The 17,550-nt window shown below is 38.5% G+C and overlaps 2 protein-coding genes across 3 annotated transcripts; both read right to left on the bottom strand.

Annotated features, from left to right (window-relative positions):
- Positions 1 to 524: 524 nt before the first annotated feature.
- LOC122656554 (trihelix transcription factor ASIL2-like) lies at positions 525 to 2,188 on the bottom strand. Of its 2 annotated transcripts, none has more exons than XM_043851131.1 (3): positions 1,963 to 2,188; positions 1,579 to 1,835; positions 525 to 1,506 (listed from the first exon to the last, which is right to left on the bottom strand). In XM_043851131.1, the coding sequence occupies exons 2-3, from the start codon at positions 1,831 to 1,833 to the stop codon at positions 526 to 528; spliced, it is 1,236 nt and encodes a 411-aa protein (XP_043707066.1). In that variant the 5' UTR covers positions 1,834 to 1,835; positions 1,963 to 2,188; the 3' UTR covers position 525. The 2 variants fall into 2 exon arrangements, with proteins under 2 accessions (XP_043707066.1, XP_043707065.1); XM_043851130.1 differs by having other exon boundaries at positions 525 to 1,509; positions 1,660 to 1,835.
- A 14,400-nt stretch (positions 2,189 to 16,588) lies between these two features.
- On the bottom strand, positions 16,589 to 17,140 carry LOC122655377 (ethylene-responsive transcription factor ERF021-like). Its single transcript, XM_043849576.1, has one exon. It carries the CDS (start codon positions 17,138 to 17,140, stop codon positions 16,598 to 16,600), a length of 543 nt encoding a protein of 180 aa, XP_043705511.1. The 3' UTR covers positions 16,589 to 16,597.
- Between the last annotated feature and the right edge of the window lie 410 nt (positions 17,141 to 17,550).

Below are 17,550 nucleotides of genomic sequence, written 5' to 3'. Positions count from 1 at the left end.
GGGTGCAAAATATTGCAAAGGAGTATACAGGAACTCAATCAATTTGATCAACAAGGAAAAGAGATGGAAAGTAAGCTTTCTGTTTATCTAGAAGGGTCAAAGAGAATGAAATTGATATCATTAATTGCTGGGAATAATTTTTGGCCAACACGTTATGGATCAGAGTCAGAACAGTCAGAAACACAGGGTATGCTTAGAAATCTGGCAGGAACCCTCCCCCTCTGAATGGAAACCATGCCCACAACCACGGCACTGGACCCTCATGAGCCAACAATTTGCCCATGGAACTGAAGACACCCATATCACATCTATGCAGTTCTCAGCTTGGCAGTTAAAACGAAAGCATAACAAATGATTCCAAAGACAAAGACATAACCCTGGCAAGCATCACAACATATACTTGTTCTATCAGAAAATAACAAAGTACAGCTATACAATACACAAAAAAAAAAAGAAAATCAAGCAACTCAATCTGCAGATAAGTTTAAAAGGTTACTTAAGAGAAGGGGCAAGATATCACATACATCATTCGCTCATGTTCTCAGCAGAAACATCAATGTCTTCATCATCACATTGCCGAATTTTTGCAATCTCAGCCTGAGTTCGCTCTAGAATCTGCCTCTTTTGCATTTCTAAATCTCTGTGGAACTCCATCCTCATTTTCTCCAATTCTACCATTTGTTGCCTCTTGCTGTTTTCAATCTTCTCATAAATCTCACCGAACTTCTGAATTGAATCTGCGAGCAACCTAAACGAAGACCCATCATCCGCATCCTCTCTAAATCTTGTCCTCCTAGGTGGAAGGCCATCTGAATCATCCTCCCCACCTTCTGAAGATTCTGAGTTCCCCGGACTGTCCCTCATCTCATCCAACCCATTAGAGCGATTTAAATAAATTCTAGGATTCATGAAGACATACTCTCCTGAATCGAAGCCACAAGAGAGCCCAGGTTGCCTTGGAGATGCCGTCATTAACATATCCATTTTCTTGAAGTAAACCCATTTACTGGTGGCACTCCCAGTTTCTGCTAATCTCATCTTCTCCTTCTTGTACTTCTTCTTCAATGTATCCAAACGATTACGACACTGAGTGTCTGTCCTAACAGTATTTGACTCTTCTGAGACCTTATTGGCAACTTCGAGCCATTCATCAGAACGAAGACTCTTTCTCCCAAGCTGAAGAAATCGATCACCCCAAGCATCCAATAAAACAAAAGTCTCATGTTCCGTCCAATCAACTGGTGAATTCCGAGCGCCAAAAGACGGTTGCGGGGGAGGAGGAGCAGCAGCAGCAGAAGGGGCAGCTACCCGTGGTGCAAACTCATAACCTAAAGCTAGATTCTTTAGCTTTCGTTTTTTCCTGTGCCTTTCAGAATCTTCCCCATCTACTTCAATCCTTCGATGATAATTGTATCGGCCATCATCATTATAGTCTTCATCGACCTCGGCTTCTTCTACAACTCGTTGGGCAACATTTTCTTCATCTTCCTCATCCTCTTCTTCTTCCTCCTCCTCCTCTTCTTGTTCTTCTTGTTCTTCTTGTTCTTCCTCTTCTTCTTCTACTTCTACTTCTTCTACTTCTTCTTCTCCTTCTTCATCTTCTTCTTCGTCTTCTTCTCCTTCGTCTTCTTCTCCTTCTCCTTCTCCTTCTCCTTCTCCTTCTTCTTCCTCCCCTTCTTCGTCTTGTTCTTCAACATATTCATTATCGACGGGTTGAGAATAAGAGGTGTTACGTAACGGAAGCTTCGGACGATGCAACGAACCGGAATTTTGATGGTAATTTACAGAGTAAGTGTTGGGAGGATACCTCGCACCATCCTCCGTGTCATCCATCTGCAGAACCAAATACCAAAAGTTAGAATTCCTCGCATGAACACCAGTTCATCAAAAACAAAAACTTTATTCCAGAAAAGGGCACCTCGTGAATCTATATGAAGAATCATCATAAGAAAAAAAACTCACCTTGAACAGTTTAGTGACCCCAAATCCTGCAACCAAACTGCAAAAGAGCTCACAATAAGATTTTTCGATCAAAGGAGCTGCAGATCTGATCGGACGCGCTGAACGCCGTCTCTAATCAAAGATTTTGGGAATGATGATGAGAGCGGAAAACACAACCACTGAAATCTGATCTTCCGAGAACACATGAACATCGAAAACCCTAGAAATCGAAGGAAGCGATTACATTTCCGATCGAAGAGAGAGACGAGAGCGAAGTCGAACGAAAGGCAGGAGTTGTCGGAGGTAGCCTTTTTGGGCCTATCATTTGGGTCCTTTAACGTGTGGCCTTTAGCAAAAATGGCCCATTCGTGGATTTTATGTCTCGTCCCTGGGCTTCATAGGACCTCGGGCTTAAGGGAATGGCCCATAGTAAATCATTATAGGGTAGCCTTAGCATCATCAGCACAGGCCAATGAGTGTGCACAAGAGCATATACATGGATAGGATTTTTTATTTCACAGGTGGCAGAGTGATAATTTTGGATTGAGATCCTCTCCCGTGCGGGACGATGTCCAGTGCACATCGTCCGATTGGGGAGGCCTCGATCTACACACCATTGCACTGGGATATGTGCGATGGTGTGGATCGAAGCCCCCCAGCCACACGATGTGCGCTGGACACCGTCCGGCGCACAAGTGTGCTGGAGAGGATCTCGATCCGACAATTTTGTGTGCTCATGATCAGGCAGCTCTCTTTTTCCTCTTTATTATATATTATATAAATTAAAAAAGGGAAAAAGAATGCTACCTAGTCGTCTGGTTCCTATGCCCAGACACAGGAGCATATGAAATTTCCGCCGTGCCCTTGTGAAATAAAAAATGACATCCATGTTGATACCCCTACAAGTGCTCCCATTAGCCCTCGCACAGGTGTAGGGGCCACACGACCAGGTACTGATCTCTTGCCCAATAAAAAATAATAAAATAAGAGTGGGGATATCAATCATCTGATTAAGAATCAGTGTTTACACTTGAATGTTGAGATATGTTGTTAGTATGACCATTTATGCTCCCTTTGGTTGGATTACGATTTCTATTTCAAATTGGTTGCTTAATAATCAAAAGGCTAGATTTTTGGTCAAGAAATTGAAATTGTTTAGTTGCACAAAAGAAATCCATTTTGGGGTTGAGATGGAATGGGTGACAAAGGGAGGTGGGAGGGGCGACAAAAGGAGATGGAGGACTCAAAGACAAAGAGGGGGGGGGGGGGGAGGCTCACGAAGAGTTGGTTGAGGGTGGGGGACTCACAGGCAGTTGAAGGAGAGAGGGGTTGGTGTGGGCGATGGTTGGGTTGTAGGGGTGGGGGAGGGTTTGCAGGGGTGACAAGGTGGAGTGGGCGTTGTGGATAGGGGTAGAGTGGGGTAGGGACGGGGTGTTGGGGTGCCCTTTTCTCACCTTGAGTCTGAAAACTCTGCTTAGTTGGAATGTTTCTTAGACCAAAACATTGTCTATTCCATCAAAAAGTGCCCTTTGAACTAGGACATAGTTTAAATCAACTAGCAAGACTAATACTCGTTAAATTAATGCCCATAGCTTAATGCCTTCGGGCGATTCTACTCCCTTAATCTATATTCACCAATGTTAGAAGAATACAAAGAATTCTCCTCCCGAACTGCGAGAACATTTTGTATCCTGACAATATAGAAGAAATAATCCCTTTCGGCACTGGTGGTAGCATAGTAAGGATTTTCCCATCAAGCCAGTAGAATTGTTCCTTGGGAACACTATTAAATTTGTAAAGGTGAGTCCACATCATCTCACTCATATTTTCTCATTTCTCTGTTGATTGGATTCGCCATATTATATCATGTGCTGAAGTGATAAGTAGAATGGGGCATGTGAGATAACCTAGAAGGGGTGAATAGGTTATCACTAGTGGATTTGTCTCTTTTTCGATTGTTTGTGAATTAAAATATATGATGTAATTATATTAAAGCAATTCACGATAAATAAATAACTAAGTGCACAAGTAGAGGAGACATAAGATTTATAGTGGGCGACTTTACAAGTTTGCATCCACTCCTCTCAATATTTGAGAAATTTCTAGTATTTCTCTTTCAATACAATAGGTGGAGAAATGTCACTTTTACAAATTTTTTTCAAGGATAAGTGGATTTTTACAAATCTCTTTCAAGGATGAGAGGGTTATAGCAATAATTTACGTACAATCTAGACTAAAGCACCTTAATCTCTTAAGGATAAGAGGTCCTTGTACTAATCGAAGTACGGTCTAAATTAATATAATGCTTGCTCTATTTTAAAGTTCCCAAACTCAAGAGATAAAATCAATTACAAATAAGAATGATGAGATACCTATCAAGGAATGTGACACTTTACGCTTTGTGTGAGTACACAATGATATCATTGTAGGTACTATAGCCTCCGGATACGAGAACTTCCTCCGCCTTTCGGGTGGGATCCGTTGGTTTTCATGGCCCTTTTGGCGACAAAGGAATATAAGGATCAGTCCTAATTGGCATACATGGGGTAGGGGTCATGCTTGACAAATCATAATAAATGGAGTCGCCACCTAGGGTTAGGGCCTAGGACCCAATGAACGTGACTTCATCTGAATTAGCGGATAAAGCCACATGATTCCATCTGGTCTGGTCAAAGAATAGGTAAGGGGTCAGCTTACGAGGATGGAAAGGTATTAGCACCCCATCTCACCCAGTTAAACCGGTCTTTCTGTCACAGATGCTAGATGTCGAATATTCTCTCTTTATCGCATTTTCATGTTTTCATGCAAGACTAACAAATGTGCATCCTATCAAAGTCTATTTAACAAATAAAAAGAAGGAAAGAGGAATTTAGCTACTATGTACACTAAAGCCATGACACTTAAAGGACTACATCATGCCAAAATAAAATGTGATGATTGTACCTTTGTACGAAGGTGCAATGGATCTCAGATTGGTTGTTGTCCCTCAACTCAGGTGGAGACAGATGGTCGGATCATCACCCTTCTTTCTCAACCCATTTGAACGTATATGGATTAGGAATTGGTTATTCGAGCAGAATAACAGTTGTATTTGGATGTTTTGTTATTTGTATGTAGACATAATAACGGCTATGATGGCAATGAGAGAAATGTAGTCGATAGGATCACTCCTCAAGCGGAGTAATCGACGGATGTACCTAGGGAAAGTGTGACCTTCGAAATTTACTCGAAGAATCGGAAAGGGGGAGAGAAAACACTCAAAAACCCTCTAAATACGGAGCTATGCCCTCTTCCTCCTCTATTTCTTCATTGATTTGAGGGTAGGGGTCCCTGCTTCGTCACTGTGTGAGCTACATGGATCAAACTGAGTTGATCCTATGGATACCCTCTACCTGAGACCATGTAATGAAGTGGACAACCAATGATGCTACTTTAACATGCTCCAAACCTCCCTTGTTTGGGTTCCCCTAGGCAAAATGGCTAAAAACCATAACCAACCACAGAGCTGAGGCTAGATAGGGCAGAACGGGGAGCTTCAGAGGAGGGGGAGGGGGAGGTGTATGGTAGAAGGGTGGCAGGCATAGCGGATGGAGAACCAAAGTGGGCATGGAGGGTTGAAGGGATGCAGGCACAGAGGGTGGTGGAGCAAGGCAGAATGGAAGCAAGCATAGAGGGCGTTAGAGCAAGGCAGAAGGGGGGCGGGCACAGGAGGCAATGAAGCAAGATGGAAGGTGGGGCGGTGATGATCCATGAAAAGGGGTGCTTTTTCAAGCAGGTTCGTCGTCATTGTCATTGCCGTTGACATCGTCACCAGTGGCGGCTCTAAGGATCATGGCAGAAGGAGCAGAGAAAGAGAGGAGAAGTATGGATTACATGCACTAAGGCGGAGGTATTACATGAACAATGGCAGAGAAGAAACCCTAACTTGTCTTCACCTTGGGAGAGACCCTAACATAAAAGGCGGAGAAACCTTAGAGACTTTGAAACGGCGAAAAATAAGAAATGATTCAAAACAGAGAAAAAAACAAGTTTAGGGGTGGTGACACATCCAAATGATAAAAGAGAATGAGATTAGGGAGGGGATTTTAGTGGAGATGATGATGAGTGACTAATTGAAAAAGAAAAGGGGAAGAAAAAATAGGTTCGGACATGATTAGAAGATGAAGATGGTAGGTTTTGGTTTTTTAGGAATAAAATGTAAAGAGGGTGTTCGGTTGGTGGATTTGGAAAGGAAGGAACGTAAATTAAAGGGGAAGAAGAAGTAAAAGAAGAAGAAAACCAGGAAATGGGGTGGTTTATGTTAGAAACAAGTACCCCTTTTTTTAGAAGATAAGACTACAATGAATTTGTTGTTAGTCATGAACCAATCACAAACACACGAACCAGTATTTGTGGTTGAGTCGTACCAATAAAGACGCTCTCCTTAAGGTCTGAAATGCCCCATGTATTAGTGTACCCGGGGTACTTCATGTCTTAACTCTAAGATAAAGCAACCACCAAACCTTAGTCTTATGCACAAAGACTTCGGTTACAAAGGAGAGCAAGGCTAGGCTCACCAGAAGTTTTCAAAAACTACAGTATACAGTAATGAAAAAAGAAAAACAAAACCAGAATTTTGAAGTTCTGTTTCTGTAAAGAAGAAGAATCAGAGAGAGAAGAGAAGAGAAAAACCACAAAAATAGAATGATTTGGGCTGTCCATTCCACCTCTATTTATAGTGGTGGATGTATCCTTCAAGGCACCTCATGGAATGGGTGTGTCCATTAACTTGAGTGGATAGGATTATAAGATTCCAATCCAAGCACTTATATGTAAGTTTCCCTTGAAGATACCCCATGGTGTAGGTGTGTCTCTAGGTTCAATGGATTAGATTAAAAGATTCAAATCCAAGTGCTATGAATGCACCTTTTCAAATGGATATGTCTCTTTAAAGATACATGTCCCTTAGCCAAAAACCAGGCCAACTTTGAACCAAAGAATGACCCAAAATCGGGCCAACTTTGAACCTACCAACTTTGGAGCGACTAACCTTGAACCAAAGTTAAATACACCACATCGCACTACCACAACTCAGTTCGATGCGTGCCCGTATATGCCTCTATCAATTCTCTTCCACTTCAAATGTGGGACTTAAAACTTTACACAAGCTTTAGCTTCCTTCTTCATTACAAAACAAGAAACCAAAATGCGAGGGGATGTTTTGAAACGTTTTTCTTTTTGTAAAAAATAAACAAAATACAACAATCTCCCACAAGTTTTGAAACATCGATAAATCATGAATGAATCTAGTAAGTGTATTAGACACAATAGGACACATCATTGCAGGTGTTTTCATGACTTGAACCTACACTAGATCTAATGAACTACACTACAGAGTACGGGCAAAGTTAGATTTCTTGAACCTTTCCTTATCGTCGTAGCCAACTAGCTCACCAACCATGTCCTATTGGCCGACCTTAGCAATCATCCCTTTTATATAAATGGACATTTTTTAACCGGCCTTGTCCCTTATCTCGGTCTTATAAATGTTTAGATAGTTCTCCTTTAAAACTATCATCGATAGATGGCCTCACCCCCTACATCCACTTTGATCAGCCCATAGTGAGCACCATAGTTTACACACCTGCACAATTGTGAGAATTGGCTTAATTAATAGTTTAAAACTCATCCTCCATTCTTTGTGGTGGTACTATTTTACTATTTAACCAGAATGAGCAAATTATAGTAGTACAAAATAAGTCATCGAGTGACTTTGTTGTTACCCTTTGAACCTAATTCAGAAATGGTTCTCTTCACATAGGTTGGGTGTCCATCACATGACTCACGTCACAGGTTTCAAGCTCATTCCTTTAGATAAATCATGTATAACTTTAGTAGGCAAGGGCTTTGTGAATATATCCGCCAAATTACCTTCTGACTTCACAAAGTCGATAGCTATCGGACCTTCACTTATGTATTGCCTTACTAAATTTTGTCTGAGATGAATATGTCTCCTTTTTTCGTTGTAAATTTTGCTTTTAGCCTTAGCTATAGCTGCCTGATTATCACAATGTAGTGATATCGAGGGCACTGGCTTTTGCCACAAAGGTATATCTGCCATTAGATTTCTAAGCCATTCGACTTCTGTTCTAGCTTTTTCTAATGTCACAAATTCTACCTCCATAGTGGATCCTGTTTCACAGGATTGCTTTACCGATTTCCAAGAAATCGCTCCACCTCTTAGAGTAAACACATAATCACTTGTAGCCAATGACTCATTTATGTCCGAGATCTAATTTGCATCACAATAGCTTTCTAAGACTATTGGGTTGCCACTATAATGCAAACCATAGTTTATAGTACCCTTTAGGTATCTTAGTAATCTATGCAAAGCATTCCAATGTTCCTCACTTGGATTGTGAGTATATTGACTCAACTTACCAACAGTCAATGCTATATCCGGCCTTGTACTGTTCATCATGTAAGAGACAGAATCGATTATTTGAGAATATTTCTTTCGAAGTACCGGTGCACCCAAGTGTTTCTTTAAATAACAACCAACATCAAAAGATGTTTTAAGAGGTGTAGTATCAAAGTACCCATAATTTTTTAGCATGACCTCAACATTGTGAGCTTGAGATAAGATAATATCTTTCTCTTTCCTAATGATCTTGATTTCAAGAATCACATCCCATATCTTTTGTATCAAATTTAAACATCAAGAGTTTCTTGGTTTGTTCCACAATGTCTAAACTAGTTCCCATAATGAGCATATCATCTACATAAAGTATGATAATACGCCTTTACCATTATAGAACTTACTATACCGACACCTTTCTTCATCATTTTCTTGAACACTTTTACTGTTGTAGAACTTGGTATATAACCACATTTCTACGTCACTTACTTTGAATCCACTTGATAACAGGAATGCATCAAGTTTTTCATGCAATTATTTAGGTGCTTGTTTCAGTCCATACAAGGATTTTACAAGTTTGCACACCTTGTGCTCTTGTCCTTGTATAACACAATCTTCTGGTTGCTTAATATATATTTTCCCGTCTAAGTCCTCATTTAAGAACGCCATTTTAACATTCATTTGATGTATTACTAAGTTATATATGGATTCTATTACGATAATAACCCTTATGGAAGTAATCTTTGAAACAGGAGCATAAGTGTCAAAGAAATCAACATTGTGTGTTTGTCGAAAGCCTAACGATAAGTCTCGCTTTGAACTTGTCTAAAGACCCTTCGGCCTTTAACTTCTTTCGAAAAATCCACTTTGTATCTAATAATTTGGAGCCCCATGGTAAGTCAACTAACTCCCAAGTGTGGTTAGAAATTATGGAATCTAACTCACTTTTAATTGCTTCTTTCCAAAAGACGGCATCCGGAGATGTTACGGCTTCCTTATAGGTTAGAGGATCCTTGTCCACTAAGTAGATCAACCACTCATCTCCCGTATAAGTAGCCTTTCTTTACCTTTTTCCTCTCCCTAGTTGACTTTTATGGATATGCGATAAATCATTGCTTGGTGACACTTCTTTACTTATAGTAGTATTACTGCCATTATCATTGTTCACTGGAAGACCAGACTTAAAAGGAAATATATCCTCAAAAAATTCAGCATCTCTTGATTCTATGATTGTGTTTTCTTCATACACATCTAAAAACCTTTATGTCAAACTATGAATTGCGTAACCAATGAATACGCAATCACAGGTCTTAGGACCCATTTTCTTTTCTTTGGCTCAGGTATGACCACCTTAGCCAAACATCCCGATACCCTTAAATATTTAAAACTTGGTTCTATCAAACCAAAGTTCATAAGGTAATAGTATGGTCTTTTTATGGGGGTACCCTATTTAATATATAACTAGCGGTTAACATTGCTTCCCCCCACAAATCAAGAGGTAATCCCAAACTTATCAACAATGAATTTATCATTTCTTTCAAAGTTTGATTTTTACTCTCTTCTATTCCATTAGACTCGGGTTGGTATGGAACTGTAACTTCATGTATAATTCCATTGGATTCACAAAACTTAGACAAGCTAGTTGTACCATATTCGGTACCTTTATCGGTTCTTAACCATTTAATCTTCTTTTCAAGTTGATTTTCTACCTCCGCTTTGAATGACAGAAAAACAATTTCAACCTCATCCTTAGCTTCAGTAGATAGATCTTGGCAAATCTAGAATAGTCATCTATAAATATAATTACATATCTATTTTCACTCCTAGACTCATATGATTTAAAATCACATAAGTCACTATGAATTAAATCAAAGAATTCACTTTTCCTTGTGATTGACTTACGGGGGTTTCTTAGAGAACTTAGTCTCTACACAAATAGGACATTTATCAACTTTCAATTTGAAATTGATGTCAATAAGTCATAACATGAAAATTTTTCGAATATAGGAGAAATTACAATGACCTAATCTAGCATGCCACTTATTGTAAGACTCAACAAGGTAAACCGAAGAAGCACTAGGCTTGTCCTTCATTAATTCATTAATGTTGAGTACAAAAAAGCCCTCATGTACGTAACTTTTATCAACAAATACATCATTCTTGAGAAGAGTATAGTTATCCGACTCAAAACATAGCTTCGATCCTACCTTATTCAAGAGCGGTCCTGAAACCAAGTTCGGACGAATGTCGGGCACATGTAGCAAGTCCTTCAAAGCCAAAAAAATTTTTGGAGTAAGTTTAAGCACTACTTGTCCATTGTCGATCACACTTGAAACTTGAGAGTTTCCCATAAACACTTTTTCTTCGGAGACATTTGTAGAATATTTCATAAATGAATTTTTGTCTCCACATATGTTCCTAGTGGCACCAGTGTCTATTATCCAATCATCCGATTTTTCAACCATATTAATTTCCATGATCATTGCGGAAAAAATATCATCTTTGGTGAGATGTACTTTCGCCTTGTCAAACTTGTTCTTCTTCCACTTCCTACAATCTTTTTTATAGTGACCCGACTTTCTACAAGAGAAACAATTACCTTTCTTCCTTTTGGAATCATCCACTTTTCGCTCATCCAATTTTCGCTTCTTAGAAGACCCCGCTTTACTGGTGTCAACCAAATTAGCCTTGGGTTTAGAAGGCTCTTTATCTCTTGCACGGTTTTACTCTTCTATCTTTATCCGAACCACCACTTGTTTGAAAGTCCAATTCTTCCTTTTGTGCTTCATTGTTAGTTTGAAGTCAATCCATGTACTTGACAATTTCTCAGTCAAAGCATCGGTAACAAATTCATCCGGTAAGACAATATTCTCCTTAGACAACTTACCAACTAAATCTTGCTATTCGTCAACTTGAGAGGAGATATTGTCACCATCATTCATTTGAAAGTTCAAGTAATTACCAACAACATATTTTTGACTCCCGTCATCATCGAGAATGTACTTTTTCATCAATGCATTTCACATTAAATAAGCATACTCATATGCAGTGTATACATTGTACAAGTCAATAGACAACACATTGAGTATACGATTCTTGCATTGGAAATCTGGTTGAATCCATGCCAATTGTTTGGCATCTTGAACTGGATCATCAATTTGTGATGGTTTGGGCTCCGATAAAGTAAAGACCACTTCCAATTGAGTGAGTGCAAAGAAGACCATTTGCTTCCAATGTTTGAAGTTTTTTCCATCAAAAGGCTCAACTTTGTCAAACTCGGAAGCAATTCTCAAGTTTCCCATTGGTGGGATAATGGAATCAACAGTAGGCACTTGTGCAGCCGTTATGGGGGGTGGTGGAGAATTGTCTTGAATTGGATCAGTTGGATTGACAGTATTGTTTCTTTAGCCATGGTCTTATAAACTCAAAAAAGTTTTAGCTCTTAAGATTGTTAGAAACAAGTACCCATTTTTGAGAAGATAAAACTGTAATGAATTTGTTGATAATCACGAACCAATCACAAACACACGAACCAACATTTGTGGTTGAGTAGCACCAATGAAGACGCTCTCCTTAAGGTCTGAAACGCCTCCTGTATTAGTGCACCCGGTGTACTTCACGTTTTACCTTCAAGATAAAGCAACCACTAAACCTTAGTCTTATGCACAAAGACTTCGGTTACAAAGGAGAGCAAGGCTAGGCTCACTAGAAGTTTTCAAAAACTATAGTATGCAGAAATGAAAAAAGAAAAACGAAACCAGAATTTTGAAGTTCTATTTCTGTAAAGAAAGAACCAGAGAGAGAAGAGAAGAGAAAAGCCACAAAAATGGAATGATTTGGGCTATCCATTTCACCTCTATTTATAGTGGTGGATGTATCCTTTCAAGGCACCTCATGGAATGGGTGTGTCCATTGACTTGAGTGGATAGGATTATAAGATTCCAATCTAAGCACTTATATATAAGTGTCCCTTAAAGATACCCCATGGTGTAGGTGCGTCTCTTGGTTCAATGGATTAGATTAAAATATTCAAATCCAAGTGCTATGAATGCACCTTTACAAATGGATATGTCTCTTTAAAAATACATGTGCCCTAGCCAAAAACCAGGCCAACTTTGAACCTGCCAACTTTGAACTGACTAACCTTGAACCAAAATTAAATATACTACATCACAGTACCACGACTCAGCTTGATGCGTGCCCGCATATGCCTCTATCAATTCTCTTTCACTTTCAATGTGGGACTTACAACTTTACTCAAGTTTTAGCTTCCTTCTTCATTACAAAACAAGAAACCAAAATGTGAGGGGATGTTTTGAAACTTTTTTTTTAAAAAAAAACATAAAACAAAATACAATAGTTTCACTAGAGGAAATAGGGATGGCCAAAGTTGGTGGTCATATTGGAGTGGAGAGAAACGAACTAGAGGGTGAAATGAAAATGGGTTGCAAGGCAAAAATGGGACGAAGGAGAGAGAGGAGGGTCAAGTTTCGAAGGAGGTCTCGGTAGGAATACAATAAAGAGAAGATAAAAGAAATTGGAAAATTAGAAGGGATGGAACTTAGGATCAGTGACGGAGGTTGAAGACAAAGTGAAGAAGTAGTGTGGCCATGGCTTCTTCTCTTCCCCGTCTCAGGAGAGTTCCCAAAATACAAACCCTAACTTTCATTTAGAAGAAAATGGGTTTCGGCAAAATAGAAGAAGAGGAGTGGCAGTCAAAGCAAAGGCATAATAGAGATACTCAGCAGAGCACTAAGCATGGTTTCAAATATCAGAATCGGATTTGTTGAATCCCACCCCCACCGTGACTGATCTCGATTCCAGACGTTTTGGAGCAGCTGATTCTAGGATTTTTGGGATTGGATCGTTAGATTTCAGATATGAGGGACAAATTCTAAGAATTTTTTAGACCAATTCCAAAATTGGCAGGGACTGACAGGTTAAGGAAAGCGATGTTGTAATGTGCCTTAAAGTTCCAATGATTTGTGATTTCGGAATTGTGATATTAGAATTGTTTGATGGAAACAACTTCAAATGCTAGTAGAAGAAGTTGCATTTCCTCCCAGCACAACTAAATGTTGTGTATGTTCATACTACTCCCACACCAGATACACATGACAATGAAACAACTGCAGAGGATTGTACCAGATTGAAATGAGAACAATATGACTACTGTTGCAAGGGTCAAATATGTAATTCCATGAGTGATACTTTGTTTGATATGTACCATGACAAGCAGACTGCAAAAGAAGTTTGGGAAGCACTGGAGAACAATTATCTAGTGGAGAATGCAACAAGTAAGAAATTTCTGGTAGTTTAAATTTTCCGTTATTCAATGGTTGATAATAGAAAGGCTATTGATCAGTTTCATGAAATTAAGTAGATTCTCAATCAGTTTAAACAACATAACATGAAAATGGACAAGACTATTATTGTCTCGGCCATTTTAGATAAACGGCTTGCCTCTTGGAAAAACTATAGAAAGAGTCTTAAACATAAGGAGGAAATCACTCTTGCAGATTTAGAAAGTCATTTGAAAATTGAAGAAGAAGACAGATGCCGTGAAGGCATAAATGGTTCTAAGTCATGGTTTTGGAAGAAGGCCAAGGTTCCAACAAAATAACAATCCTTCAAAGGGTAATTGGAAGAGAAAGTGGAACTCAAATTCCAGTTCGACCAAAAACCAGTACCCCAATAAGAAGAAAAATGGTCATTGTCATCATTTTGGCAAGATGGGTCATTTCAAGGAGTACCAACATCTGAAAAAGAAATTTGATGGAAAAGATGATAAGGAGAAGTATGTTGCTATGATTTATGAAGCCAACCTTCTTGGAGATGACATAGCATCGTATATAGACTCTGGTGCAACCAGACATGTTTGCCAAGACAAGGGTCTGTTTAGTGAATATACACTAGAAGAAGATGGTAACATTCTCTAAATGAGAAATGCTTCAGCTACTGTTGTTAAAGGCAAAGGGGAAGTGCATCTTGAATTCACCTCTGGAAAAACACTCATTTGGAACTCCCAATGTTCTAGATTTGGTGTTTAGTGATGTATGCGACCTTCATTGTACCCCTACTAGATAAGGAAAGAAATATTTTGTAACCTTTATCGATGATTTTACTAGATTTTATTATGTTTGTCTCTTAAATTATAAAGATGAAGTCTTTAAATATTTTAAAGTTTATAAGAATGAATCAGAAAATTTGTGTAAAGCATCAATCAAATGTCTTAGATCTGATAGAGGGGGTGAATATTATGATCTAGAATATTTTGGAAGTGTAGAAATTATACATGAAGTTTCTGCACCTTATACTCTACAGCAAAATGGAATTGCTGAAAGGAAAAATAGAACATTGATGGAAATGGTTAATGCTATGGTGTCCAATTCTGGACTTAGTAGAGATTTTTTGTGTGAAACTTTATTAATAGCATGCCATATTTTAAATAGACATGCACTTAAGGTTTGGGGCTGCAAAGCTCTATAACCCCTTATGAACTATGGAAGAATAGAAAACCAAATTTATCATGCCATAAGGGTTGGGGCTGCATAGCTATTGTTAAATTTCGAGAACCAAAAAAAAAAAAAATTAGGAGAAAGCGTTGTTGAATGTATTTTCCAAGGATATGTTATTTTATAGTAAGGCATATAGGCATGGATAAAGTATCGGTCTATATCGTATCATATCGGTTGATACGTATCGGTATAGATAAGATACTAATCGATACGTTTCCTTTTTTTTTTAAACAAACAACATATTGTATCGAGTGTATCGATATGTATCGACCGATACATGTCGATATGATACAATACGGTCAATATGTATCGCTAGACTCGATATATACTACAAGTTACCATTTTTCTGGTTTTTAAGTGTCTTGATACGTATTGGAACGTATCAATATGTACCGATACACAAACTTAAAATCACATTTTAGACAAAACACGAACCAAAGAGCATCCGCAGCGGAAATATCAGGTTCCAGCCAAGGTGAAAACCCAGAAAAATTGGATTTTAAGTCATTTTTTCACCCAAATCTTGTTAGGGCTTCCGTTCCATAGTTGAAAACGAATTAAATAGTGGTGGAAGTTCATCATTTGTAGCATCCAACAACAAAAAATTGAAGATCGAAGGAGTTCTTGAAGGGAAAGATAGTTTTTTTTTCTTTCAAAAAACTTGATCTTGTGCTTCAAATCTTGCATTTTAGTTCATTTTTTTTGCTATGATTCAAGGAGAATAGGTTCAACTAACTATTAGATGCATGCATTGTGTACATTTGCAAATATTTGAACTAAAATTCACCATTTTATAACAATTTCAAAGTGCTGCACTTGTTTGGTTATACATTATTCACAATTCTTAGTGTATGTGTATGATATATGACATATATTGCTTGTTTATATTGTTTTTTGTTTCCAAAAGTAAATTTTCATATATATTTTGATCATTTTCATGCGTTTCTGTAGTCTCTTAAAATCGCCCGACCTATACGATTAGGGTGCTTATTGCGTTGACTTCTATATATAAATTTGAAATTCACCAAATGGATGTTAAAATAACCTTTTTAAATGGTGAATTAGATGATATAGAAATGCATATGGAACAACCTGAAGATTTTGTCATGAAATGACAAGAGCATAAAGTTTACCAATTGGTGAAGTCACTTTATGAACTTAAACAAACACCAGAACAATGACATTACAAATTTGATAAAGTTGTTTTATCAAATAGATTTAAAATACATTATTATTGGGTATATCTCTTATCTTGAGATGAGACCCTTTCTCTCATACACCAAAACCCCACGCCATCAACAACCATGGAAGTGACGTGAAAATTCTACAGTTATGCTCTCTTCTCAAAACATACACATACACATACACAAACTCACTTGCAACACAAATACAATCCCTATTATTCCACCAACCTCCACCCCCACAAATACGAAGTATAAGGCTGAGGCGAATAAGCACCCAATGGATATCATCTCAAAACAAATACCAATTGGGGTAAAGCAATCCCTCTTTTTTTTAATAAAAGGTGATTGGTCATTTGATCATGTTGGACTAGTTAATACTAGAATATCTACTATAAATAGGAGGGCATACCCAGTACACAAGGCTCCCGCCATTGTGGGGTCTAGGAAGGGTCATAATATACGTAGCCTTATCCCTATTGCATATCTACTACAGGAAGTATATATATATATATATATATATATATATATATATATATATATATATATATATATATTCTCTAAGATTCCCAAAGGGAATCATGTTGCATATCTTCCCAATCATCACTCATCTCAACCTGATCATCAATAAAACCCATGGATGTGTCTGGAAATAAAGCTTCAGCCAATTCCATCCACATCTTTGGAGAGTCTAATGGTGACTCATTAATTGCCTGAATTTGACTCTGTGACAACCTTATATTCTTCGGAATTTGTTGATTCGAGCTTGAGCAACCCACTTGTTCATCAACTGTTGTCTTTCTTCTTGCAGCTGCTTCATGAGCTGCTACTCGAATATCATCAGCACTTGAACTAACCGGCCGAGGCAACTCATTCGCCAATTCGGGAAAATTGAGACGTGCTCCATGTCCCCTTAGATGCAATGAAGCTACATCATAAGCGATCGCTGCCATTTCCGGCGTTTCAAAACTCCCTAACCAAATACGCGTTTTCTTTCCAGGCTCACGAATTTCTGAAACCCATTTCCCCCATTTCCTCTTTCTAACTCCTCTATAATTCCCACCATCATTTGAAACCAAAGAACTAGCACTGCTCTGCTGCATCGTCTCTGGTGGGTAATTCTTCGTAATCCAGTCATGGCTATATATAAATGATAGAGATACAGAGAGAGGGAGTGAAGGTGGTGGTTGAGTGGGGACATGAACACTAATTCAGATTGGAAAGGGGAGTTTCCTAGTATCTACTTAAGTGGAAGAAAAAATAATTTCTAAGGAAACTGTTGGAAGAGTTGGATTGACAAATGTTGTTTTTTAAGTAGAAGAGGTTTTTTCAAGAACAGCTGGATCCTTACTTAGTGTAATAACTTTGTATTACTGGATTCCATTACTTGTTCAGTTTTGAGGCCTTGAAAGCGAGAACTTTGAATACCTACTGTGTTTGCGCGTTAACCGACTGTCCCTGTCGTCAAAGCATTTTGGGTATTTCCGTACAACGATTGTCCTTTTTCTTGGGA

The sequence above is a fragment of the Telopea speciosissima genome, chromosome 3 (genome assembly GCF_018873765.1).
Source record: "Telopea speciosissima isolate NSW1024214 ecotype Mountain lineage chromosome 3, Tspe_v1, whole genome shotgun sequence".
NCBI lineage: Eukaryota > Viridiplantae > Streptophyta > Magnoliopsida > Proteales > Proteaceae > Telopea > Telopea speciosissima.
This window is presented reverse-complemented; position numbering and strand designations above follow the sequence as displayed.